Raw genomic sequence first — 27,636 nt, 5'->3', positions numbered from 1 at the left:
AGCTGTAATGAGCATCTAATTTTACTGGCAGCTACTAAAGGTTTAACTAGGCCATTACAAGGGCATTATAATGTCCCCCTATGCTCAAGTGTAATTTAGCAGGCACTGTTCTTGGGAATGTCGAGTTTGGGCTGGGTTTGGACACAAGTATTTCAGCCTCAGGTCAAATTTTGATTCAAACCTTGGCGTGGTGAGTGAGATTGGGTTGGGTTTAAGTTCTTAAGCTATGTTTGCATTTGGTTCAAAATTCCAGGCCTTAATAAAGTCCTTTAGGCAAACAGAGCTATTTCGAGATTCGCCTGAGGATCAGAGATGTGTTTGTTAAGTGTGTTGTTTTTGGTGCTGGGTATATAGAGGCTTGAAGATAATACAGTAGCCATTGCCTCTTTGTGTAGCAAGGCCATAGAGAATAATAGCAGCAATTGGGCTTTTAGCAGGCTGGCTAGAGAAAGCTGTTGGTGTCGTTAAGGAAGAAACAACTGCTCTTATACGTCACGTCACCATCTTTCTCTCACACTTTCTCGTGTCCTCACACACATACACCCACATTGTCTTTGTTCCTGCTCTCCTTTGTTTTCCTATACTTTACATCATGTTGGCTAATTCACTGGAGACCGCCGGTTGCAGGCTCAGTCTGACAATCTGTCACCAGGACGCCTACTTTACATGCTGGGCAATTCTGGGCACAGCTTGCTGATCTGGGGTCAGACTGGACAGGGCTCCTATTTCATATGTTGATGAAACGTATTGTAGGTGGCTGGAAGAGCCTCCACTAAGATGAACAGTTAGTAGGGAGAGAACAGTGTGGTTTTGGGTATTTTTGGCTGTAGACTACTCAGTTATGCTCAAAATATCGATGCTGCGCTAACTACATTCACATGCGCACCAAGACTGCTATTTTAACTGAGCTATGATCATTAAACCAGCATAAATCAATTGTCATTATTTAGTTTAATCTTGTCTTGATTAAAGCCTAGTCCAGGTTGACGTTTTCCTCAAAATAGAAAATGCTTAGCTCACTCCACTGATTCGCACATGGAGCTTTTGTGGCATTTTGTAGTGGTGGTGACAACTTTTAGATACCAAAACAAATACGTGTAACAAAAGAAAGGGCCCAGGCTTTTGCAGAGAGGAAAAGCTGACACGCTAAACATTTAGTCAGAAATCAACATTTTTCAATTTTTACATAGAAAGACAAAAAAGCAAGACTGATGTGAATGTGTGAATAAACTTGCGTGCATGTAAGTTGGACTAAATGGACAAGACTTTTATACAGCTTTTGTTTTTGACTAAGAACTTGCTGGGGCTGTTAAGTGCATGTAAACGTAGTTAATATGTTGAAAAGATATTGATAGACTTTTCTGTAAGGCTGATTTTTGTTTATGGTGAAGATGCTATCACTTTGTCATGGCACACAATGAAACACGACTATATTTCAAGAATTGTGTTTATTGCCTGACTGATTTATCTTTTGTTGGATAAAATTGGCCAATATTAAGTTTCAGTATTAAATATCGGTTTCAGTGTTACACATTTATAAAGCACAGATTTTTAGAATTGGCTTGTATTACATTTTAGTGAACAGATACTAATGGTGGGCGATATGGTAAAAATATCATGATAGTCCAAGAAGTTTCCATGATACACCACATATCCTGATATTTAGTGTTTACAGTAGTACTGAGATTTAATAAGTTTCTTCACTGGAAAGAAATTGTGTAATATGCTGTTTGCTTGGCTCCTTTTCATGCTTGTCACGGGTGCTGTATTATAGTGCAGTCAACTGTCCCACATTTCAGTGAAATATGACAATTACTTTTTTCAGTTTTGCTTTTAATGAGTTGGTGCTCAACGTGAATGGCTTTTTATATTATTCCTGCCTCTGCTTGCTTTCCTGGAGTCCTGTCAGTATGAGGTTTGTTATAATGTGTTGAAGGACTGTTCTGTTTATTAGAATACCTACAGTTGATGGTTACATATGTCTTAGTATCAAACTTGGGCTGCACAACATGGACAATATGATATAATAATATTAAAGTCTATATTATAATATTGTAATGATTTTCCTGCATAGCACAATCGTTATAAGCCTTGTAATACAGTATTTCACAAGTGAGTACACAACACAAGTACTCACTTGTGTTGCCAGCTATTTAGACATCTATCACTGTGTGTTGTTATTTTCCGAGGACAGTAAATCTTGCTGCTATACAAGCTGTACACTGACTATGTTAAGTTATATCCAAGTTTCAGTTCTATAGTGATGTCCCTTGAAAAGATATAATAAAATGTTTGCAGAAATGTGAGGGGTGTACTCATTTTTTGAGATACTGTATATTTAAATGTTGTTGTATGTGTAAAGTTTAAGCAAAATTGTAGGCATATGTTGGATCATGTGGCTGCGGTTATTTTATCAAAGCACACACAGACTATTGGATTTTTTGAAACATATTACAGTGTTCTGCACTGTAATATCAGTATTGTAAACACCAGTAATTTGATAATGATTTACAGTTGTGCATATGCTATGCAGACCTGTAATTGTAGACATTGAGATCAGTGGGAAGTACAATGCATGTAAATGTGAATATGTTCTAGCAATATGAAAGAAAGAAAGCAGTGTCAGCATGCGTATTGGCTTCTTACTTGGCTTTCTTGTGTAGATTGACTGATTAGATTTTTTCATTGTCTGGCAAAGAAATGTAGGTTAGCCTTTTTAGAATGTATATGGATGGAACCTGAGCCAGAAAGTGTCTTCAGCATCAGCCCAACTGCAGTGTTACAAATAGTATGATGTGATTGTTTCACATTTGAACATCACAGTAGGCCAAACATCCATCCATCCATCCATCCATTTTCCAAGCCGCTTCTCCGTCAGGGTCACGGGGGGTGGGGGGGTGGGGTACTGGACCCTATCCCAGCAGTCATTGGGCGGAAGGCAGGATACACCCTGGACAGGTCGCCAGTGTAGGCGAAACATTAGCTTGCAAATCTTAACCATATGGTGAGAGGAAATATATAGGTAGTAACTGCAGTGTAACTCAGCAGTAAATGTAGAGGTTGTGAAAGTTCTGGTTTAGTACATGAAGGTTCTAGAGAAACATGTCAGCTTGTGTTATTAAAACAAACTGTTTTTATACTTTCTCTGTACTGACTACGTTTATCACGAATGTACATTGTACCAATCAGAGGTTTGGTTCCACTTGACTAAATGTATATTTTTCATAAAGATATATGTTTAAATGCTTAAAATGTATTGATGAAGTTCATGCCTACACTTCAAAAACACAGATGAATGGCTCTTGGCTTTTTACAGTAATTTTCTAAGACCGCCCTTCATTTTTTTCATTTCCAGTCAAAAAAGTTATGCAGTATAAGGTAATAATTTGGAGTTATTTCTGAGGACATTAGATATCCCTGCTGTCGGAACAAAACCTTATATCTCCATTTTTGTTGTTTTTCAGCTTTTGACATAGTTTGCAAATGCCTATTGCTCTTTACATTATGTATAAATTTCATGATGAATGGTTCAAAAGAAATGGCCTAAAATTACTTGGAAAAAAGTCTGGTTCCATTGACCTGCATTGAAAGTAATTTCAGCTTTTTCTTTCTCCTGTAAATTCACTATTTTGGAGATACAAGGTTTTGATCCGACAACAGTGATATAGAAGATGCTTCACTTGCATAACAAGAAACACAAAGGAAAAGAAGCGAAAAACAATAGTTTTCAAAACTGGAGTTTTGAAATAAAATAAAATATTTAAATGTTATAGAGAAAATGGGACTAACAACTGTGCAAGACCTGGTAAACCACCAACACGGTCACCATCAGATAAACAGCACTTAAAGCTTTCATCTTTGAGAGATGAGAGATTTGAGAGTTTCTTCAGATCTGAAAACATCCACAGATGTTTCTGTCCACCCTTCCACTGTAAGAAGGCAACTCAACACATGTGTGGAGGTGTAGCTGTAAGATAATGTACTGAGAAAACAAAATAGACCACCCCAGAGTCCCGACCTCAGCATAATTTAATATGTTTGGGATTACCTGGATCTCAAAGCAGAAAATGCAACCAACGTCTAAGACTGAACTTTGGAGGTGCGACAAAGTATCCCTGCAGATTTCTTCAAATCTTCTCAAAAGAATGGAAGCTATAATAAAGACAAAGGGCTAACACAGTTAATACTGAAAATATAGTTTATTATACTCAGGTGTTTTGGCTTCTTTGTAATTTTCTGTTAAATATATGTTTTCTGCTATTTTATCAAATGCTAAGTATCATATATCAAATATCAGGATATCATTCAAATATGGCCTGTCCCTCTTGCTTGGTTTAAACTAATGAATATGAATGTTGTTACTAAACAGTCTTAAATAAGAGAGAGGTGCTGAATTGCCTCCTTAATTATAAGATCAAAAGAAAGCACCCCTCCCTTCCTCCTCAATTACATGGCGAGTGAAGTGGGGTGAATAGGCAGCACTTAATTAAACCCTCCAGAGGGAAACTTCTAGGAGTTTGAACGCCTCTGCTGTTTTGCTGTTCTGCTTCAGCCGTCTTCCACAGTCAGCAGTGGATGATGTCATGGTTGTTGTTGATTGTAATGTGCCGTGGCTCTGGGGCCCATTCAGCACAACAGAACAATGTGTTGTTGGCGCTAGTCCTTCTAGTTTGAGAGTCTTTGGGAAAGGCCTGCCCCGAACTGACCACCAGAGACTACTTCCCTTCAGCGTGTAATGTGTTTTTGTGTGTGGAGGGTTTGTTTTTCTACATTTACAGGACAAACTATGTCTTGACCTTCTAGACAAACAGGGTAACCTACAATATCAAGACTAACAAATGGCTTCTTAGAAAAGCTACATATTTCACTGGAAAGCAAATATGTTTCTTTTAGGTATTGAGGTTAAGATGAAGGTAAGGCTCAGAAAAATCCTGTTTCATCTAGATACATGAGACACATTATTGCGTACAGGTACTTTGAAGGATAAATCACATTTGTCTTATTTGCTCCTATTTGAAGCAAGATTTCTATCCATTTTAATTAGCTTCATTACTTTTAGCAATTTAAAAAACATTATTTTCAACATGTGAACACAGAATTCACATGAGCCTGAAAAAGAAAATCATATGATTTCCATAACACAAACAAGGTTGTAACCTCCAGCGTCCAGTGAGAGCAACAGTGGCTGCATGTGCCAGCCAGTGAGTGTATGTATCATGCATATCGTGCATGCAATCAATGGTTCAACTGCTCCATGATTGTAGCCTGCTGGTATTGATACAGGGAGTCTCTCTAGGTTTCCACTTTGCTGTTGCTTTTGTTAGTTTCCTGTTTGTTGATTTGTTAAAAAGGTCCATCTGTTTGAACAAGTTCATAGCAACTTGGGCTTCAGCCTGGACTACTAAAGATGGTTTGAAGGGTCATATTGAGGTACATACAAATGTTTGACATTCTGTATGTGTCTACTTTGTGTTAATCCAGCTTCAGATTGTAAAACTACTAGTGAAACATGGCCTCTGCTGTTGCGGTAACATTTTTACTTTGCCTGTTTTGAGTTTTCATTTGAAAAAATAATGAAAAATATATAGTTCTTAGTTTGTAGTGCAATCACAAAAACCTTAATAAAGATAGTAATACAAGTGATTGTGTGGATCGAAGTCCTTGGGGGACTTATGCAGACAAGGGGATGGGTGTAGGAGGCTCTTCCTGTTTTTGAAAGTTTATGGGAAACTCATTCCCTCAGCGTTGTGCTTATTAAGAGAGTGCAGCCAACGTGGCTTGATGATGCTTTAGTAATGTGTAGAAGAAAGCATATGTTTACATACATGTGTGTACATCCAGCATCCAATATTTGTCATGTGTGTATCTGCTGATGGCAATTTTTACAAAATTTACAAAGTTGGGAGCACATTCATCTGGATTAGCACCACAAGGAAATAGAACATGTATTTCTGTAGGTTTAGAAATGCAATAAATTGTGTATTGTTTTGCACAGCAGCCCAGCATTGCCTAAACATTTGGCTGTTTTAAAGTACAATAAATACATCATTAAATATCAGTTTGAAATATCAGTCACATCTAGACATAATTATGCTGATAATGTTTTTTTTTTCATAGATTATCAGTCAATACTAATGTGATTGTGATATTGTGGGTGGCCAATATGATTATCTTTTAGCATTACCATGAAAAAATTTTATAATATGCTTTTTTGGGCTTATGGATGTGATTAATGTTAAAAGAACACTGACCAAAGACATGCTTAATTACAAAGAGATTATAATTAGCTCTGTTTAATTGGATTTAGTGCAGTACAGTTTGTGAAACATTGAATAAACATTCATAAAAAAGTTTGTCAAATTTTGGTTGTAGGTTTATTGTGGGGCACAGAAGGTTCTATTTTTTCTGTTCCAACTGATCAGATCTCAGAAAAATAATATTGTGGTGCATATCATGTATGTATATCATATATATCATTGTGCATTTTATAATGTTTGTAAAAAGAATTGCACACTCTACATTTTTGCCTTTTTTATTTTGAAGAAAAAAAAGGAAAAAGCCAGAAATGGAGCCTGAAACCCATCTGTGTAGTTAATTATGCAGTTTTGCAGAAAATTTAAATGATCTAAACCAGGCATGTGAAACTGAGGGTCATCCAGGCCAACGTGCTGTGGAGATTAGCGTTTATTGTCATCTAATGATCTGAATTCAGTTTATGCAGGCCTTGCTAATTTCCTCTTGAGCTGAATCATGTGTGTTCAATGAGACAGTGTGCTGAAGTCTGCAGTGTTTTGGCCTGCAAGGACTGGAGCCTGACACATGTGATCTAAACAGTGATGTAAATTGAATGTGTAGCAATAAAGCAGTAAGTGTTACCATAATATCCCGACATCTGAGAGTTAACAGTGAGCATGTAATGGATGTGTGCAGTACAATTTGAAGCTTCCATACTCACGTTATGTGCATTCTCTTCACAGGTGTATCTCATCAATGTCACGTACTCTGACTCCACATCCCACATCATCTACAGGAGATACAGCAAATTCTTTGACCTTCAGGTAAAAATCATATATTCTCTATTTAATGTCTCTCTCTCTCTCTCTCTCTCTCTCTCTGTTTTTTGTTCTCAGCACCAGGGCTCAGAAATGAAATAGAAAATGTTAGAGCAGAAAGACGTTGTACCTATTAGCTGTTAGACTCTGCATCTGTATTTGTGTTGATAAGAACATATTCACACAGACATTGGCTGTGAAATTTTTCTTCATTTAAATCAGTAAATCACTTCATAATTAGAACATAATTATTCACAATGTGCTGCTTGGTAAAAGAAAACTCTTACAGTAAGCTAGATTTACCGGCTGAATTAGCTGTGGTCAAAAAGGCTGAAGCGGTGCCTAGAGAATGACATGGTAAGCGATAGCAAGCGAGACATACTGTTCATCCAAAGACGTGGACCTAATCAACAGTGCAACACCCTTCTATATAAAGCATGTGTCTGTGCTTTTACCTCCATGAAGATGGCATAAAGTTTGAAGACTCCCAGTCAAATTACACGTATCTTAGATTTTCTAATGAAAATAAGATAAACTTCAAATAAACCTTTTTTCCTGCAAATACTGGTGCACAATTTCTATTTATTTGCTCAGTTTAACATATTAGAAATCAAACAAAATAAAACAGAATCAAATGTAAAATAAAACATGATCCGTAACTTTTGCTCAGGCCATATGTTAGGTTTCATTTTGTGTGTTAAATTCAGCAAATGAACAGTAATTGTGCATTAAAGTGTGCAGACAGCTAGCTGCAAAAAATAAAATGTGTTAGTTGTTAAGTTAGCAAACCAATCACTAAGAATAGTTAAAGCTACACCATTATTTGAGGGTTTGGAAACCTCTCTGTGTAAATGTGTAACTGCAACATGTGGAAGAACATTTTGTAACATCGGTTGTGCTTCTGACCCCTGTAAATGGATGAATCCATTCATCCATGAAGAGAACTCAGTCTAAGGACGTGTCTGAGGACGTAAGTGAAGTATCTACTATTGTCATGAAATCTTCGCTAGTATAATGTTGCTTTTGCTTTTGAGACCTAAACATTGAGCTGGACCTTCTTTTTGAGCCTGTGTGTGTCACGGTAAAATATAAATCAAATCAAATCAAATCAAATTTATTTATATAGCGCTTTTTACAACTGATGTTGTCACAAAGCAGCTTTACAAAAATGGGAATCACAGCACAGAGAATCAGACAAAACACTGAACATAATATACAGAATATACAGAATATACAGAACCCCCGTGAGCGCTGAGGCAAGGAAAAACTCCCTCAGAGCTGGAGGAGGAAGAAACCTCGGGAGGACCAAGACTCACATCTAAAGGGGGGACCATCCTACCACTGGTCAGACAACTTATAAGTTAAACATTGAAAAGTCAATTTTACATCCACGCAGTTCTAATATATTCAGGTGTGTATAATCAACAGTGGAAACAATTAGAGTTCATATAGATTTGGATGTGATCTGTAGTGGAGAAGCTGCGTTCCAGAAACTTCCATCAGTCTGGTCAATCAGGGGGACAGGGGGACTTGAGGGTGGGACATCCATCAGTATTGGGCCGGACCGGTGGACAGTCAGTAACTCGGAGGAAGGAAAGATTTAGGAATTAGTTTAGACTGGATTTATGAAGAACAGAAAATGTAAAAAATTATCAGAGTGTGACTAATGACTCCGGCAGGTCTGAATATAACAGCCTAACTAAAGGGAGAGAGCCAGAAGGTAACATAGACACGGAGGCTCCCTGAGACACTGGCATTCACCCACTCCACCGTCCACAAACCTGAGTGACTGCATGTAGTGAGTGACAGCAGCACCAGCATCTCAGTTTACCCACAATTCACTATGTCCATGAACCCCTGGATCTGCAGCCTTATCTAAAGGGAATTAACATTAACTACCAAAAGCTAAACTAAACAAGTAAGTTTTTAGTCTAGACTTAAAGATTGAGACTGTGTCTGAGTCCCGAACATTATCGGGGAGATTATTCCAGAGTTGGGGCGCTTTATAAGAGAAAGCTCTTCCTCCTGCAGAGCTTCTCTGAATTTTGGGAACTACTAGGAAGCCAGCACCCTGTGATCTAAGTAATCGTGGTGGTTCATAATAGGAGATAAGGTCTCTCAGATACTCAGGAGCGAGCCCATGTAGGGCTTTATACGTTAACAGGAGAATTTTATAGTCTATGCGGAATTTGACTGGAAGCCAGTGAAGAGCTGATAGGACTGGACTAATATGGTCAAATTTTCTAGTTTTAGTAAGGACCCTGGCTGCAGCATTTTGAACTAGCTGAAGTTTATTTAAGTTACTGCTAGAACATCCTGACAGTAGCGCATTACAGTAGTCTAGCCTTGACGTAATGAAGGCATGTACTAATTCTTCTGCGTCATGTAAGGATAAAGCATTTCTTAGCTTGGCGATGTTACGGAGATGTAGAAAAGCTGTTTTAGTAACATTAGATATGTGTTTATCAAATGCTAGATCTGAATCTATGATAACGCCAAGATTTTTAGCTGTTGAACCAGGTGTGACTGAGAAGTCGGCCAGATTCAACATTAGGTGTGATAATTTATTTCTAGCAGCTTTAGGGCCTAATAGAAGAACTTCTGTTTTATCACTATTTATATAAATATAAAGATGTATGACATATTCCAAAAAACTTCAGCAAAATCTGACCCGATGTTTCTGACTTTTAAAATGATTATTTTAGGCTTTATGGGCTGATTCACAGCCCTGCACACACCATATTTTTCTCCTGACCCAGTAATGCTACCTCTTTTAATTTTAGCAAAAAATCTTAGATACTAGTGCTTTAAGGATGATTATGTTTTGATTCCCAGAGAAACACTGTTTGTGTTAACGGTTTTTGTTCCTCAAACTGGTTTGGAGCCCAGCTCATCTCTCTCTCTCTCTCTCTCTCTCTCTCAGTGCCCTGTCATTCCTCTTACTCTCAGTGCTCTGAAAGGACTCTGTAGGGAGTAGAGCTTTGCGGAGCCAGCTCAAACACAAATTAATGTGTGTTTTAATACATTATGCCAGATGTATATTTAGGGTAATTTGGGAAATCTTATCTGTTATATGTGCATCCACTCCATAACCGCAATCGCAAATGCAAATATTCGGCTGCAGTTAAGTGCAATTATTTTGTCTGTCAAATTCTTCAGCATGATTTGGAGGTGATAAATCTGGTAATAGTTTGCATTTTTAATATACTCTCTCTTTCGCTCTCTCTCTCTCTCCCTCACTTGCTCTCACTCGCTTGCTCATTTGCTGCCACAGTGATTGATAGGTTATTTAATATAACGACTATGAAAGGATGTGAGTTTAATACCATTTAATGTGGCATGTATTATGGACGCGAGTGGGGGGGATTACAGATGGACTTTTATGAGTGGCTTGTACATGGTACATGGTCTTCTGCATTACGAAAGCTCTCCTGTGTTTAAGAAGTTAAGGCACTGCTTGTAGACTAGCATTTTCTTTGGAAAGCATCTGAAAGGGAGTGAACGCGTTCAGCCCAGTCCCTCAGGTTTAACTGTGGTCTGTGTGTTGGGATGATGGGGGTGAATGTGCATGTCTGGAGGCCTAAAACATGCTTCAAGAATACATATGGACCGTTTGGATTTTGTTCACCTGCATTTGTACTGCACATACAGCTGTAGACAAAAGTTTGAATGCCCCTGATTAAATGATGGTGGTTTTATTTATTTTACTGAGTATAAATAAGTTCACATCACCTACACATCATCTACAGAGAACACACTTCTGTGCATTTTAATGCAAATTACTGTTAATTTGCTGAATTGGATGTATTGGATAAAAACATAAAATGTGGCCTGAGAGTTGAACAAATGGTAGTTTATTAGGAGAAATAGCACAGTGTTCAGTTTCTCTCGTTTAATATCGCTTTTTTACAATGAAAGATGAATGTGTCTCACCTGAACTGTGTACAACTTTTGTTTGGTAACAGACATCACTGATCAGTTTAGGATCTCCAAACTGAAGGAAAGTTTTGGCACATTTTGTATTTTATGTTTTTCCAATGGTTTAAACTCAACACATAAATTAACATTGTGAATTAAAATGTGCAGAAAAATGCCAAGTGTGTGTTGTCTGTTGAGGATGTGTTCATTTATTTTCACTCAGAAAATCAACAAGACCTGTAATTTACCTGGGGGTGTAAATGACTATATACTTCAAATGTTCAAAAAGTTTAGAATCACTTGTCTTTTTAGCATTTGTTGTTATTTTATTTATTGAAATAACTTTTCAATAAAACAGTCTAGATAAGAGATACTTTGAATCCAGTTTCCAGAAACATCCTGTCTTAAATCCAAATGAGAAGATGTACACAGCTCAGGTGAGACATATAGATGTTTCATTATAAAAGAGGGATAAAAACAATGCACGCTATGCTATTTCTCCTCATAAACTGCCACTTGTTCAGTTCTCCTCATTATTTGGGAATGTAATGCTACTTTGCTAATTAATGCTAGAAATGCTGCCTGTCACAGTTAAATAGCTTTTAAATTTGATGGGTACAAATGTTATTTTGTAAATTCTGTAAAACATTCCTAAATTCAGCTCTAACTGAAGTAAACTGGATTTAAAGACCTCTGGGACAGATTAAAATATTATAAATTAATCACCAAAAGCTTATTTTAAGTGTTTTCTTCAATATTTGAAATATTTTGGGAGCAACATGAAGTTATTAAATGATAAATACACAGTTGTTCTATATTCAGAGATTGCATTTGTTTCTAAACTGTCTTTTTGCTGTGTTTTCTACCTTCATCACTTTTCACATTTCACAAATGAAACATTTTGTATGTGTATTTTATAATAGCTTTTTGCCAAATTTCCTGGACATACGTACATTAAACCTAGGCTTGGACTGAACTGCACTGGCAGTGGTGAATCACCGTAGGAAATTATTTTTAGTCTTAGGGTTAGGCTTAATCAGGGTCTGGGATGCTGGCTCTTTGTCACATTGACTCATCTATTTATTTATTTATTTATTTATTAGCTTCTTATTAATTAACTTTGAAAGTTGCACAAGACCAGCGTATTTAAATGATTTTATGCATTTTTTAAAAAACATGTTTTTTGAAAACAGTAACTTTTAACTTTTAACCTTTTGGACAGTATGTGTATAAATGTGCAGGTATGTAGTGTAAGTTTATGCCTGTGTGTTGTGCCATTAGAATGCCCTGGGCTTCTGGAGTCTTCCACTCATTCTGGTACGTTAACCCAGCTCACAGACTCATGGACATCTATGAAAAGACCCCACTGTGTTCTGGAGGAAGCCGTGGCAGCCATGCTCCAACCAGGCCAAACTCAAAGCCCCCATTGATAAGCTAAAGAGGCTTGACTGAGCAAGCCAAGAGCCTCCCCTGCAACTCCGCAGCCCTTGTAACGACTACAGAAAAGCTGTAATAATAAACATACCAATGGGGGGATGGCAGACGAAGCTAGGATGAACTGTAGACAGTTGTCAGTCAGCGTCCTGCAGGCTTTCCAGAGTGTTTTCACATATGGTCCTCTTAAAGATGGTCAATCATGCTCCACTTTTGCAAAACAGACTTACTCTAATTTGTAGTCTAGTCCACTTTTAGCAAATAGACTTAGTTCTGTTCATATTGTAGTCTGTTTAAAAATGGGTGTAATTCTATTTGGATTGTAGGCCTCTTTTAGAAAATTGATGGTCCACTTTTAGAAGATGTTCAGCTTTGGGCCTAAAATTGGCACCATGTTCACCATGACATGTATGCAGTGTTGAGTTATGAGATTGTCTTATGACAGTATTATATTAATAATATTCAGAAGAATAGGAATGATAAAAAGGCTGTGTTTCTCTCATAGGTTACAAATTTGGAATGATTGAAAAACAAAGAAACTGAAATGGACAAAGGGGCTCATTCACCAACAGTTCTTAAGATTAAATTTCTTCTTAAAACCCAAAAAGATTCTGACATTCACCAATGTTTTCTTATTTGGAATTTGTTCTTAGGTAAGAACAGAATCTATGCACACTTAAGAGCAAAGGTGCAACAGTTCAAGCAGTTTAAGAACATGTCATGAATCTGACGTAAACTTTTTGAGGACCTTTCTCAAAAACAACTTTAATAAAAAACTAAAAACTAATAAAAAAGTTATTGGTGAACGAGGCCCATTGTTAGCAAATATTCTGACGTGTTCAAACTCTTTCCCAAATGCCTCCAGCCGGTCCAAAGTTCTGTCCTGCTCCACACCCAAGTCAGCTGTACGGCCCAGCTATACTGTCCAAATCCAAATTGGACTGAAATTCTTATTCCACCACTACATGCTAAATATATGTGCTCTTGCTGTCTTGCTTCACAGAAAGCCATAAATTTTCATTTAAATCATCATTAGTCAGTTGTGATTAGCTTTATTGAAGTAATTCCTCATCATTTTCACTGTTTACATAATTAGGCAACACATCTGAACACAATGCACCACACTCTATTTAGAACCTATTAGCACTCAGTTTTCCATTTATAATATTAGCAGTTAATAATAGGAGTTTCATTATATTCCAAAGAGAAGAACATACCAGAAACAGAAACAGCCTGTTTTGCCATTGCATGATTATGTGCTTTCTGTAGATGATCTGTATTTCAAGTTTAGGTCATTTAGCTGCATCAAGGTATAATGCAAAATCTGTCACTTATCAAATTAGCATTCTGAAGACCATGCAGTCTTTTAGTTGAACTTATAGGCCTCCTGTGCTGAAAGATTTGCCAGACAGCTGGTTCAACACAACTGGACCACTCCCTATTAGTCTGTGGTCCATTTAAAACATAAAGCACCCCTGCTGGCTTGGGAATAAAGCCTGGGGTTTTTGATTATATTATTTTTGAATTACAGAGCAGAGGTCTTTGGTCTGTTTATTCAGAACATTGTGCTAGCTCAAATGTACAACGTCCGCTCACATGTGACCTCGTTCCCAAAAGAACCTTTCAATGGATGGTTCTTTAGCAAAACATTTGAATGTTTTATACCTGTTTTACCTACAGCGAAACGTCCAAGCTGAGAACCATTTAGGAAAAGTACATCTAGATAAAGACTCCATCAGTGTCCTGCAAGGTGGTTAAAAAGATGCAACGTTTGGAGGCATGTGTGAATTTTCTGGGCGTATATCATGGGATGCTTGCCAGGCTTGCCAGTGTTGTTTTTTCCCTCGGAGGATCTCTTTGATGATTCAGGTTTGTTTGGCCAGCTCGTCGCTCAGGCTGGATTGCAGCCTCTTCCTTGTAAAACATTCATGTGTCTGAAGTTCTCTTGCTTTTAGCAGGATGTACAGAGCTGCAAAAAGATAGAACCTAAAGCCAAGGCAGTGGATTTGGTATATTTGGGAAATGAGTGTGTAGAGCAGGCCCAAACCTGTGGCTAGGTTACATGGAAGTATGGAAGTCAAGAAGTATTAGCTTGATTGAGCAATTGAATGATTTTGATCCTACTATTTAGGCAGTATTCAGTAATAGGGTGTGTTTTCAGGGTGTGTTTTCTGACCTCATGAATTGATTATTTGAGCTTGTGCCCAGTGGTGGTTAACCATGTTTTTGGTGGGAACAGCCCCCAGTGACAGTAAAAGCTCTAGCTGCTGGTTTAAAAACCAGTTGTTTGTTTATTGACTCACTTCATTCAAACCTTAGGACACTCTGGAGTTAACTTTGGAGGTAACTTTGGTTTTGAAGAATGATTATGAGATTTCAAATGACGTTAAATTTCTATTCCGCTTTTAAAGTCTGAACTGCAACAATGAACATGCATATTTTAGAGGAGCTGATTTTAGCATCAGTTAACTAGAACCAAGCCTGTACTGTGCTGGGTTAAAACATCAGCCAAAACGTTACATCCCACAAAACAGGTTACATTTCATATTTCTGTTGCTCCAACACCAATCACTTGATGTCTGCTCTCTTAGACATTATTCTTTATCATCTACTTGTGTGTCAGCAGAGCACCAGTTAGTCAGAATCAAACCTATACTGTGGTATGTGGCACTGTTGGGGTCTGTAGCCTGTCTGATAAGCTGTTAGCTGATTAAGCTACAGCTCTAGACACCACAGAACAGGTGCAGTTCAGCTCTACTTACTTGACTTAATTCCCTCAAATTGAAATCATTATCATGTTAACTGGCTTGGAAATCATGCTCAGTCAAGTTCACTTACTTGGTGACCATGTAACTGAAATAAACCTTTTTATAATTTTTTAAATTTTGAAATAATACAAGACAGGATGGCACAAAAGCAGCATAAATGCTTTTATGCCCCCGTGTACCACAGTAATATTTGGGGGCAGTTTGAAAGTATGAAACAAGTGGATACCACCCCACCCCATCACACACATGAATATACTTGAACTTTTAAACATAGTTTGTGATGTGACATTCCACATTAATACTATGTTTATTGTACCTAGCACAAATGAGACTTTACTGTTAACACAGATGTTTAACTGCATTGGTTGATGCAGACACAGAGATACACTGCCTGTGCAAAAAGCAGCCTATGTTGCCTTGTACATATGAGTAAAATCATGTCTCAGGCAAAAATGCTTCGGAGAAGAACGCATCAGGCTAACTTCATCAGCTTTGTGTGGTAAAATTCATGTGACAGACTTCAGTTCTAACTTAATAGATTTTTTTTTCAAACTCTTGTGGCAAAATTAAATATGAAATACTGCAACTGCAACTTTTCCTGAACTGTACTTTTATTATGTTCTTTTATTTAACAAAGATTAAGCTTCAGCTCACACACTATCACTGTATTTGCTTGCACTGCTGCTTCAGTGTTAGGAAGCATTTCAAAATTATAATTACAAAATACAGTTTTGCTAATATTATGTTTGTTATGTTGTTACTGTTATTATTAAAATGATTGCTATACATAAAGATGTCTGTGTGAAAGCATAAACATTAGGTATATGATTATAATTAAAAGTTTCAAAATCTATGGCCCTGTTAAATTGGCCCTGTTAAATTGAAGCATTTCAGTACATTGTTACATCCCTAGTTTTCAGTAGGCCTTATATTCGTCACTGGTGTTGACATTACTACCCTCACCCTCCTCCAATTGGAATAAGTTACTGTTGCATCACATCATAGAGTAGGCGTTAGCTCTTCAGCGCTTATCTCTTGAGGTTTGCAGGTTTTTGAGCAGCTTTAGTGATCTGTTTATCGAAACAAGACCTCTCTACAAGCTCTGACTGTCTTACTGAGCAGATGTGGCAGGTGTGATGATGATGTTAAGAGCAGCTAAAAAAGGGGAAGGAAAAGCTGCTGAATGTTTTTTATTTACTCGTCTGTCAGAGTTTCTCCATTACAGTAAATATCAATCATATTAGTTGCGATAACAAATGCATTTTGATACTGTTTCTCACTCATGACTTATTGAAACAAGCAAAGTGAAGTTTAAAAGTTGAAAGTGTGGATTCTGAACGTGCAATTGATACCACATTTATCTTGTCGATAGAGTAAAAAAAACAGACTTAAGCCTGTCAAAGAAGAATGTAAGTCAAATGAAAATATAATTCATTACTTAACTCACCATGTAATTAATTAAAGTATGACAAAATGACCACAATAACTCTAGAAGCTCAAGAGATATGTAGGGTTAAAGCTGTGATCACACTGGACGTGTTGGGTCACATTTTCTTTGTTGGGCAGGAACAGAGTCAGGCAGGCACGAGTAATCCTGGGCCCGTATTCACAAAAACTTTAACTTTTTTGACAAATTTTATTTGTGCTCAATCTGACAACAGATTAAAGTCAACATGAATGGGGAAATTATAACGCATCTTCCTTTTGTGTCATGATGTATTTCTGGCACCAGAGTTTCTCTCATTGATATGTGGAGGTTGTGAGAGGGGAAGCTGAAAATATTACAGTTGAATGTAAAAAATTGGGCGCCACTGTCAAATTGCAAATGTTTTGTTGAAAATAAGTTCTTAACAGAGAAGCACATTTAATATACAGTTACTATTTATTTGCTGAATTTAACATACTGGGGGAAAAAGTGGCCTGTGCAAAAGTTTGGGCACATTTTATAGTTGTTGTTTTTGTTCTTCCATATGTTAAACTAAGCAAATAAGTTTATTCTCTGTAGATGATGTGTTGAATCATTTTCACTTAAAAAATGAACAAAACTTGATTTGACCAGTGTCACAACTTATTGGCTAATATTATTTTTCCCCATCTGGTGGTGCACACTGACATAATCAAAAATCAAAGGACATTTCCAAGGTGGCCAAATGTCACTACATTTAAGGGAAAAACTATTTATTGCCTATAAGTGATATGATGGCTTAAGGCAAGGTTAAAAAAAGGGTCTAAATTTAGATTTTGCGTTGACTTCAACATGCCTTCAGACCCAACCAGAAAGCATCTGGTTGGTTTTGCTAGCTTTGCATTTGACTCACCATTGGGTTCTTATTTTTATTTGGGTTTTCTTATTGCTGAATCGAGAGTGGTTTGCTGGGTGTTGACATGCTCAGCTGCTTGGTCGTCCTCTACGAGGTTTTTGGTTCGTTTTGAGCACAGGTTCTGCTGATATGTGGTCTTCAGTTGTTGGATTTTCGTGCTGGACATTTTTGTGGCTTTCTGAGTGACCTTCTCTATTTTTTCTCTGTTGTGCTTCAAGTCTTAGTCCTGTTGATGCAAGCTCTCTGGTTTCTGAGTTTGTACTTCACATTTTTGTGGCTGGCTGACGAAGCTTCTGGGTTTTTTTTTTCTGAAATCTTCAATTCAGCGATATGACATCTGTAGTGCTAGCCTGACTACTAGTCAAAGGCAAAGTGACATTGAGCTTGTGTGCCTAACCTGAGGGTGCCCCTGTGTTGATTTCTTCACATGCCCTTGATTTAATAAGAAGTAGTACATAGGAAGATTGTAAGGCCACACAATATAGATGGCAGTTCTATTGTAATATACAGTACTATGCAAAATGCTTTTTAAGCTGTTTATGTGAACAGTTAATCAATCAATCAGTCAATCAACCTTTATTTTGACTCGGAAGTACATTGAGGGCAACCCTCATTTTCAATGTAGCCGAGCAATGTTTATTTGCTCAGAAAAAACACAAATATTAGAATAAATACAAATAACATTAATACAGTAGGTAGTGATTTTATGTATGTTCATGTGTTAGTGATACACAGAAATAAAAATTCTCAGCTGAAACTGAAATTTAAGACACACCTGGCTGAAAACTGAAACAGAAATCCAGTTTTTTCCAATATTTACTGTTAATCTGTGTTACTGTTTTGAGTAAACATTACACTCACTGGCCACTTTATTAGGTACTTATGCTAGTAAAAGGTTGGACCCTCATTTGCCTTAATTCTTTGTGGCATACTTTTAGGTGTTGGAAACGTTCCTCAGAGATTTTGGTTGGTTATTTGAGTTACTGTCTCCTTTCTATCATCTGGAACAGTCTGCCCATTCTCCTCTGACTTCTCACATCAACAAGGCATTTTCGTCCACACAACTGCCGCTCACTGGATATTTTCTCTTTTTTGGATCATTCTCTGTAAACCCCAGCAGATCAGCAGTTTCTGAAATACTCAGACCAGCCCGTCTGGCTCCAACAACCATGTCACATTCAAAGTCACTTAAATCACCTTTCTTCCCCCGTTCTGATGCTCGATTTGCACTTCAGCAGGTTGTCTTGACCACCTCTACATACCTAAATGCATTGAGTTGCAGCCATGTGATTGGCTGATTAGCTATTTGTGTTAACAAGCAATTGAACAATTGTACCTAATAAAGTGGCTGGTGAGTGTATAGTTTTTCATTATAATTATCATTCAAATTATTTGTTAACTGTTAGATTTTGACACTTCATTGTAGTCCTGTTTAATCAATCCTTTTGGCCTTTTTTGTTCATATACAGCCAAAATATTTAGGTGGTCAAGGTTTTGGAGCATCTCTATGCATCAGTATAACATTTTCCATACCTCCCCTCATGAAAGCCCAGTATTATTTGTAGTTACCAGCTAATACTTGATTTGGCTCAATCAATCCTTTATTAAGTCGGTGTGCTCTAGTTCTGTAGGCAGAAATAAATTTTAATTAGGCATGTGAAAAAGTGGGGTAGTTTAGTAGACACAACTTCCAAACATGCTAATGTCCAGCAGTGTCACTACGTTAGGTTGAAGTCATGCAATCATCACCTTACTTATTCCAGTGCTACCGCCCTGTGGTGATATAACTGTATTCTGACTGACAACCAGAATACTGGATTCACATAAACACAACAAACATTGCATCACTCTTTACTAGGAAGACTATAAAATGTGTCCGCTCACCATAGGGACGTTTGCCTAATGAACACGACATAACTAATATTGTGTTAAAATCAGCCAGCTCTGATGTACAAAGGCAGGGAAAAACAGCAGGAAGATGACATAACTGAGGACAAAATCAGTCGGCTGAGATGTGCAAAGATGAGGAAACGCCGCACACTTAAAAACATAAAAAGTAGACTTGTAAACCTAATAATTGAAGCCAGAAACATATGGCTATGGTGGACATAAAACATTTATGGTCCATTCATGTCTCACCTTTGATACATTGAAGTAAAGTTAGATTTCAGCCTTTGAGGTACAACTGATGATGACAGAAAACTGGCAACTTTTTTGGCATTGGATGGCTAGAAATACTTTATAGGACTGAATCTCACATTTAAATGGCCACATTTACATCTTTTAGCCATTTAATCTAAAGCTTCAAAATCAGGCACCAGTGCTCCGCTAACCAACTAAAGGCTTGCGGCAGTGGTGGATAGCAATAATTGCTGCTGTGATTGGAGGGTTAGGAAAATATGGTGACAGCACTCACAGAAATAAAATATTTTGTTCCCCATTTGATTGCTACGCTATGCTCCTGATGTGATAATAATATATCAAGTAGTTTTGTTGAAAACTAGAATTTCCTGTTGCTTTTTTACTGCATTTGTTTGTATTTAATCTAATGTTATTTATTATTTTTACTGGTAAAAACACACTTACTGCTGATATGAATGGTTTTAACCAATTTGGTTAGGTGTCTAAGGCACAGTACTTTATATTAAAAAGTAGGGACATTATTTAAATTGAGTCTGGTAAGTTATATGAACAGATGTTGAATTAATATCATTTTTCTCTTTTTTTGTAAACTTCTTGTTTCACAGATACTATGTTATCTTATCAAAGCAGTCATATATTAACCACTTAAAGGAGATCTCCACCTGTGTTTCAAATGTTGTAAATAGTGAATTAGTGGTAAATCAATGAAATAAATTCCCTCCGGGGACTATTTTGCATTAGAGTGCTGCTCTGCCATGAATATGTTTTAAAAATATGTTTTGAGGCAGCACATCCTTAACACCAAACCAGTATTGTTAGCAGGGGAACAGAATTACTAATTCTTTTGAATTATGACTGTTTATTCCTCCTCCTATGAAGTTTCTGAGATTTTTCTTAAGACAGCAACAACATCACCGGAGGTCAGTAGCTCTTTATACAGTAGAGCTGTTTCTCCAACCATCTGCTGATCTTCCAAGGCTAGCAGAACATTCCTCTGTTCTGTAACCAGATAACCACTGGGAGAATTGCTTTGGGGAATGGGAAGGTCACTCAGTCTAGATTTGGGAATGTGTGGGCAGCTCTGCCCTGCCTACTTCCATCATGTGCCCAAAACATCCAAACCACAAAGCATGGCAGGCATCTCCACCGATGGGCACGCGAAACCAGTGTTTTCAGCACTTCTTAAGGGTCAGCAGTGTCCCAATTAGCATACTGTACCCAGTCCAGAGGGAGAAGAAGGCAGCCCATTGTCTATTTGTGTAGAGGATAAAGGCCTATTTCAGGGTGAGTGGGGTTCAGGAGAACACCTACACTTGAGAGAAGGACTCTGTTGTTGTGCTGGCAAAGACGGTAGAGTGTTCAAGGCTTTGGCAGCAGCTATATGTTTGCGACCAGTCATCTTGTGTTTTGTGTTGCTTTTGTGTTAACTTTTGAGGCTAGTGATGGGAGAGAATGAAAAGCTTCTGATAATTACAATGAAACATTTCATGTTTTTTTGATGTCATGGCAAAACAAAATTTCAAGAGGTCAAGAATACACTGCATTTACTTATGTGGACCTGTTCAGCAGTTTAGCCACACCCATCCGCGCTAAATTGCAGAATTGCGCAAACATCAGAAACCACACTTTGTTTATTTAATTTCTTGTCAAAAGGATGTGTAGCTGTCAAAAAGCTGTTACTGAGAATAGAAAATAGACAAAAAAGAACAACGAAGTAGCTGTTGGTGTTATTGGCCTTATGAATTTCTTTGAAAAACTAAAAGAAAGTAATAAAGGTAAAGACGGGACATACTGAATATACCAAAAATGATATGGACAGTTGTTGAGGCTTCAGTGTAATTTTCTGTTAATTTATTTATTTTTTTTTCCTGACACTGAAAAATGAACAACTCTTGCTTGAGAGGCATTTTGACAGGAAATGGTCTCTGGTTTTTGCACAGTACTATATCTTTTAGTCTGGACTACTTTTTAAATGAGGCCCAACACAAGACAGTTAGAACAGAGCTCATTTACATAGATCAGTTTCAAAGGCACAGTAACAAAAACAGCCTATTTAAGTGTGTGGGATAAAGAGAGGCTGGAAAATGGTCATACGGATTAAATGAGTTTGGTACATAAGACCACACGTCATAAGTGAACCTCAGAGGAAAAATTAAATACCTTTTAAAACAGAGTATTAATGTATACCTAGATTTGGGTGATGGAAACTGTTTTTAGGTCAGGGTGAAAAGGGTCGAGTGAGCCTTCCACTGGCTTGGCACAAGCTCAAAGAGAGAGGGACTAAATTTAGTGGTGCAGTGTAGGCAATAGAGTGGAAGCTTTCTGCACTGTTTTGTATTCGTCTGCTCCAGAAGAGCGGTTTGAGGGAATCGTAATTAGTTGAGGTTTGCAGAGTGGAGAGCACAGCAGCTCTGGCTAGGACGAGTGTAACGGGTTCAGGCAGCGTTCTTTAACAGGATGTGTGAAATACAGTGGTAGCCCCATGACGCATGAGACCGTGGGTGGGTATGGGTTCGTGCCATCTGTTGAAATTTCAGGATAGAAACAAGAGGTCAAGGGAAGCGAAGTAGGACAAGACGCTTTTCATGTGTTTGTGTGTGCAGTTGTGGCTGCGATCAGGTGTGTGTGTGTGTGCGCATTTCAGTGTGTGTTTTGTTTGCCAGACCGTGGGCTCTTGACCACCCCCTCAGTCTGAACACAAATGCGCTTTGATCTGGTTATATATTTGCAGACACTGATGTTCCTCAAACAAGCTTCTCTTTAGCAACTGCGCCACTACGCCCGCCTGTCTGTTTGCTGTGGGAAGAGTCTGCTGCTGAAACATTTCCTTTTGACTAGGCTGCTCTATTCCCTGGACAATTGTTAGCATCTTTCCCTCTGCCTTTTTTAGTCTCTTTTCACACTCAGAAAATAAACTTCATTTAAAGGGCCCGTATCAAGCATAAAACAAATTTTCCTCACTTTTTTGAAGTAATAGAGTTAATGTATTGTGTGAACATAGTTAAACTTTCAAAACATACTGTTTGCTCTCTAGTTCATGTGCAGAAATGGCCTGTTTTGAATTCATTATTTTTGTGTCAAAAAATAGCATATTTACATATATTCAGCCTACAGCAGTTTAACCCCTCCCATTCATATTGCAGTTATAAGTGTTGTTTCAGTACAGAGTGCTTTTTATTGAGGCACAAATAGGCCTGGCCGATATGATACTGTATATATTGTACTGTATATACTGTATACTCATATATTGTTCATGACAAGTAACCAAATTACGGTGCTTAAAAGGTGATAATCGCTGTGTTGGGGAAGGGAACTGTCAGGTAACAATAGAGGAGCGATTTACCTTTAAACAACAAGCTAAAATATTAAATTATGTGTACATATAATGTTTTTAATTTTTTCAGTTAAAACATTGGATTATTATGGAGATTTTTAAAGCTGTTAGGCTGCAATAGAGTGCATTCTTCACATTGTCTCCAGTGGGTTTTTCAGAGTGTGATTTACTATCTCAGAAAAATTAGCTGCATTGTCAATACAGCTTAAGTGTCCTGGTTGTTCAGATCATCTGTAGATGAATTCCAGAGCGACTCCTGTGGGGCTATTTTTGTGCCAAAAGTTGCAAATAAAATGCTAAAATGCACAAGCAAAATATCAAAGTATAAAAATGCATTGCAAATACAAATGAGAGTTAAATGTAAATTTTCAAAAAGATTACACCTCATTTTCTCCCAGTCTGTTATAAATATGTTACTCATTTTGCCAGTTTTTTCTGATTTATTTTTTTTCTGGAATCAGTCTTTTGCTCCTGAAAATTTTCTTTTACTTCTGAGTTTTGGCACTTTTTAACAGGGGGCAGGTCTTAGAAGAGGGCATTCGTCTTCACCATGTATTGGTCAGCTGATTTGGAGTGACAGGGATTCTGAACAGGTAGCCACGCCCACTCCGTTGAGCCATGATCCTCGTCGAACATGGCAGAGCTTTTCACACTGAGTATAGTATTGCCAGAGAGGACTGTGCTGATATGTCCGACATAATGACCACTGTTTGTCATAGTGTAACACACGGTCAGGGTCCTGTATTGAGCTGTGTGAAATATATATTTTGGGAACTGGAGCATTTTAGATAAACATAGCTGATGAACACAGCTGTACCATCTTTTGGGTTTGCAGATGCTAGCGCTACCTAACCTAGTACTGTGTGCTAAGGAGCTAACTAGGAGAGCTTTAGAGGTGTTTAAATAAGTGTGTATTAACGCTGCTTGCGGAGACCTACAGCTCAGCACGGTTTCAACTATTACTTATCTTAAAAAACCTGATCCAGGTCATCGACTGATTAACGAGCCCATCATGAACTGAACAGGTGTGTTGGGTCAGGAAATCGTTGAATCTGCGCTGCTGTGTCGAGGGAAACCACGCAGCACTGGCATGAAAAGGGGAAAACAGGGGACAATACCACTGATTACCACCAGTTATGAGTTGCTGATGCTTGAAATATCTGATAGAATCATATTTAATCACTACAAAATGGAAATAAAGTCAATATGTCATGGTTGACTTACATTCTGGGGTTCAGTTTTTTTCTTGCCTCCGTGTCAGTCTCTGAAACAGGCCTTCTATCTCGGCATGCCAGTTTACAGAATATGCTGCTCCAAATCTTCACATTAACACAGTGAAATAACTGAAGATGTCAGATGTCAGTGTTTTGTTGCTGTGGAAATAAAATCTTGTTTCCAAAATAGTAAATTCACAGCAGACGAAACAAACTTTCTTAAAATTAAATGGAATTTATGTGAGTAAGTATTTATTTCATTTCATTTTAGACCATTTCTATTAGTCCACCCATCATGAATTTTTTACAGGAGGTGAAGTGCATCTACAATTTTCAAAACTATAAAAAAACAAATTGCAGATGCAAAGTGGTGCTCCAACAGTGACAATATACAGACTTGGTGTAAAATGCAGCTGATCTACTCTAAGCTCTGTCGACAAATGTGCATATTACCTGGCAGCTGTTGCAAGGTTGGGCAAGCTTTATAGAACAAAAGTTGCTAAATAATGAGTTTCCAGTTTGCAGTGCTACACAGCAACACAATCTACATTTTTGTGAGCTTCAATTTCAGCATTCTATAAAGTGGGTCTAACCAAACACAGTTGCTACGAAAGAATGTATGTTTGTGAGTGGAGTTTTGAAGGGTCAATGTCAACATGACGAGGCCCTTGGTTCAGTTCTTACAGTGTAACCGCTCTTCTACAAAAACATGTCTTTGTTTCTATCTTTTTTTTCTTTCCTTTTGCCATTACTCCACTCTAAAAATCACTGAGCACTGCTGCAGAGCTCTAGAGAATAGAGCTGGAAGCATCAATACCCATGTAGAGCCATCGGGCCGTTTTTCTTCTTGGTCTCCTGCTGAGCCTTACTATCAAGTGGAACTCGTCAGGGTCTTAATTACCAGACTGTGAAGTAACGTGACGCTTGGGGGCTTTAGATGCATCTCAGCCAAGGTGAACCAACTGAAAGAAAAGAAACTTTTCAAAGCGCTGTCACTCAAGAGCTTGACATGGCTGTCGGAATGCCAAGTACACTGCAGCCATACCAGTGATGGCAAGTACAACATTGGGTGCTTTTTTAATAGAACTAGTAGCAAGGATGAGCTAGTGGTGCTCGAGACTCAAGAGTGGGGGGAAGGGCAACAAGATTAAGACATGTCCAATTTTATGATAAGATTGTATTTGCAAGCATCAGTGCATAACAAATGTTTCAGTCTGAAATGCTAACATGGCTTTCAGTGAAAGCACATCTAGATCAGTTAGCATTCCTTTATGGAAAGACTGCATATGCTAGCAGTATTGCTTAGCACATGCTTCAGCCTGTATGCTAACATGTCTAGCAGTGAATAGAAATAACTTATAACCAAAGGCTAAATGCATTCTGACTAATTTTGATGTGTAAGCATTCATAAGGCCTCACTCACCTTCCTATGTTTTTTCTTAAATTTCTTCTGGAGAAAGGTCCTGAGAAAAAGTCAGTTTCATAATGTATTCTTAAACTGCAGAATTGTTCACACCTTTGTACCCTTGAGTGAGTGTAAATTCAGTTTTTCCCTAAGAACAAATCCCAAGCAAAAAAACATTAGTGAATATTAAAAACGTTGCGCAAGACTGCCTGAGAGGGTTCTTGCTTATAAAGAAATAATGGTTTGCGAATGGGGCCCAATGTCTGTTTAGCTGACATTAATGCAGGGCTGTAGGTTTACCTTCTTAGGTGACAGTAAGTACAGAGGAATACATTAGAATACATGTTTAGTTATTCAAAAATAGCAAAGAGATATTGGTAGATTTTCATTTTGGACAAGTTCAATATATACACATATATATATATATATTGTAGCTGTTGGAACAAAACATCTCATCTCCAAAATGCTAACTTTACAGGAGAAGGAAAAAACTTCATTTACTTTTAATGTAAGTCAATTCAACCAGATTTTTTTCCAAGTTTCAAATTACGTAAAAAACAAAAAATGGAGATACAAGGTTTGTCCTGACAACGATATATATATATATATACAGTATCTCACAAAAGTGAGTACACCCCTAGTGTGTGTGTGTTCACTAGTGTGTATGTGGTGTTTCACTTCACGGATGGGTTAAATGCGGAGGTGGAATTTCCCTGGGTGTGGGATAAGTATCACTTAACTTATATTTTTTCATGGGACAACACTCTAGAAATGAAACTTTGATATAACAGTCAGTGTACAGCTTGTACTGCAGTACAGATTTACTGTCCTCTGAAAAGAACAACACACAGCCATTAATGTCTAAATAGCTGGCAACACAACTGAGTACACCTCACAGTGAACATGTCCAAATTGTGCCCAATTGTGCTGTTGCCTCTCCCTGGTGTTGTGTGACTCATTAGAGTTAAAAGGTTCCAGGTGTGAATGGGGAGCAGGACTGTTAAATTTGGTGTTGTGGGTACAATTCGCTCATACTGGCCACTGGGTATTCAACATGGCACCTCATGGCAAAGAACTCTCTGAGGATGTGAGAAAAAGAATAGTTGCTCTCCACAAAGATAGCCTATCTATCTATCTATCTATCTATCTATCTATCTATCTATCTATCTATCTATCTATCTACCTATCTATCTACCTATCTATCTATCTATCTATCTATCTATCTATCTATCTATCTATCTATCTATCTATCTATCTATCCATCCATCCATCCATCCATCCATCTCTCTCTCTATCTCTCTCTATACATATATATATATATATATATATATATAATGTGAAGGATTACATCTTATGGCTTATGACTACTGTGGAAAAAAGGGTTAAAGCATAACTTGGCACTTCAGTGAATAGGTGGTCTGTGTATTTCCCATCATGAAAGCTAGCAATTGCCTGAATAATGATTTCAGCACTCGAATACTGTCATCTTGAATGGTGAACCAAGTTTATAAGCACAAGATTACATATTAATCATTTTTGCTTAGCATAGCCATAATCAGCGATAATGAAGATCCACTTAGAAAACTGTGAGTTTCAGACAAAACACACACACACACACACACACACACACACACACACACACACACACACACACACACGCACACAAACCAAGACAGAGAAAAAGACTGATGCTCCTGTCTAACTGAATACAGTTACTATCATGGAGCAAAAGGTATTTGCATGTAGAAGATTTTTCTTCTGTCCTGTTTAAATGCACAGAAAATTATTATTTTTGAGAGATATCATAAAAAGAGGGTAGGTCTTTACTGACAATTCTGCTTCCATACGTGGCTTACTCATTTGTATTTTCCAGCCACTGAGTGAAGTCACTATTTGTACCATCAGTTAAAAAGATGAAAGTGGTAAGGATTTGGTCATTATGTATAAACAGAAGCTATAAAGCTGTTTAGCTATTACTGTAAGTTGGTGGTGACACTCTTTGAATAGCCTTTATGCGGGTCTCCTCTCTCTCTCATTTTCTTTCTTTC

The 27,636-nt window shown here is 37.6% G+C and overlaps 1 protein-coding gene across 6 annotated transcripts in view; it reads left to right on the top strand.

Moving 5' to 3' along the window:
• Window positions 1–27,636, top strand: part of sh3pxd2aa (SH3 and PX domains 2Aa) — a 158,535-nt gene that overhangs the window by 14,044 nt on the left and 116,855 nt on the right. For all 6 annotated transcript variants that reach the window (XM_017698994.2, XM_017698996.2, XM_017698992.2 and 3 more), the window contains exon 2: window positions 6,978–7,058. In XM_017698994.2, coding sequence (XP_017554483.1) covers window positions 6,978–7,058 — 81 coding nt within the window. The remainder of the gene's footprint in view (window positions 1–6,977; window positions 7,059–27,636) is intronic.

The sequence above is a fragment of the Pygocentrus nattereri genome, chromosome 12 (genome assembly GCF_015220715.1).
Source record: "Pygocentrus nattereri isolate fPygNat1 chromosome 12, fPygNat1.pri, whole genome shotgun sequence".
NCBI lineage: Eukaryota > Metazoa > Chordata > Actinopteri > Characiformes > Serrasalmidae > Pygocentrus > Pygocentrus nattereri.
Note: the sequence above shows the minus strand (reverse complement) of the source record. Positions and strands in the feature narration are given on the sequence as shown.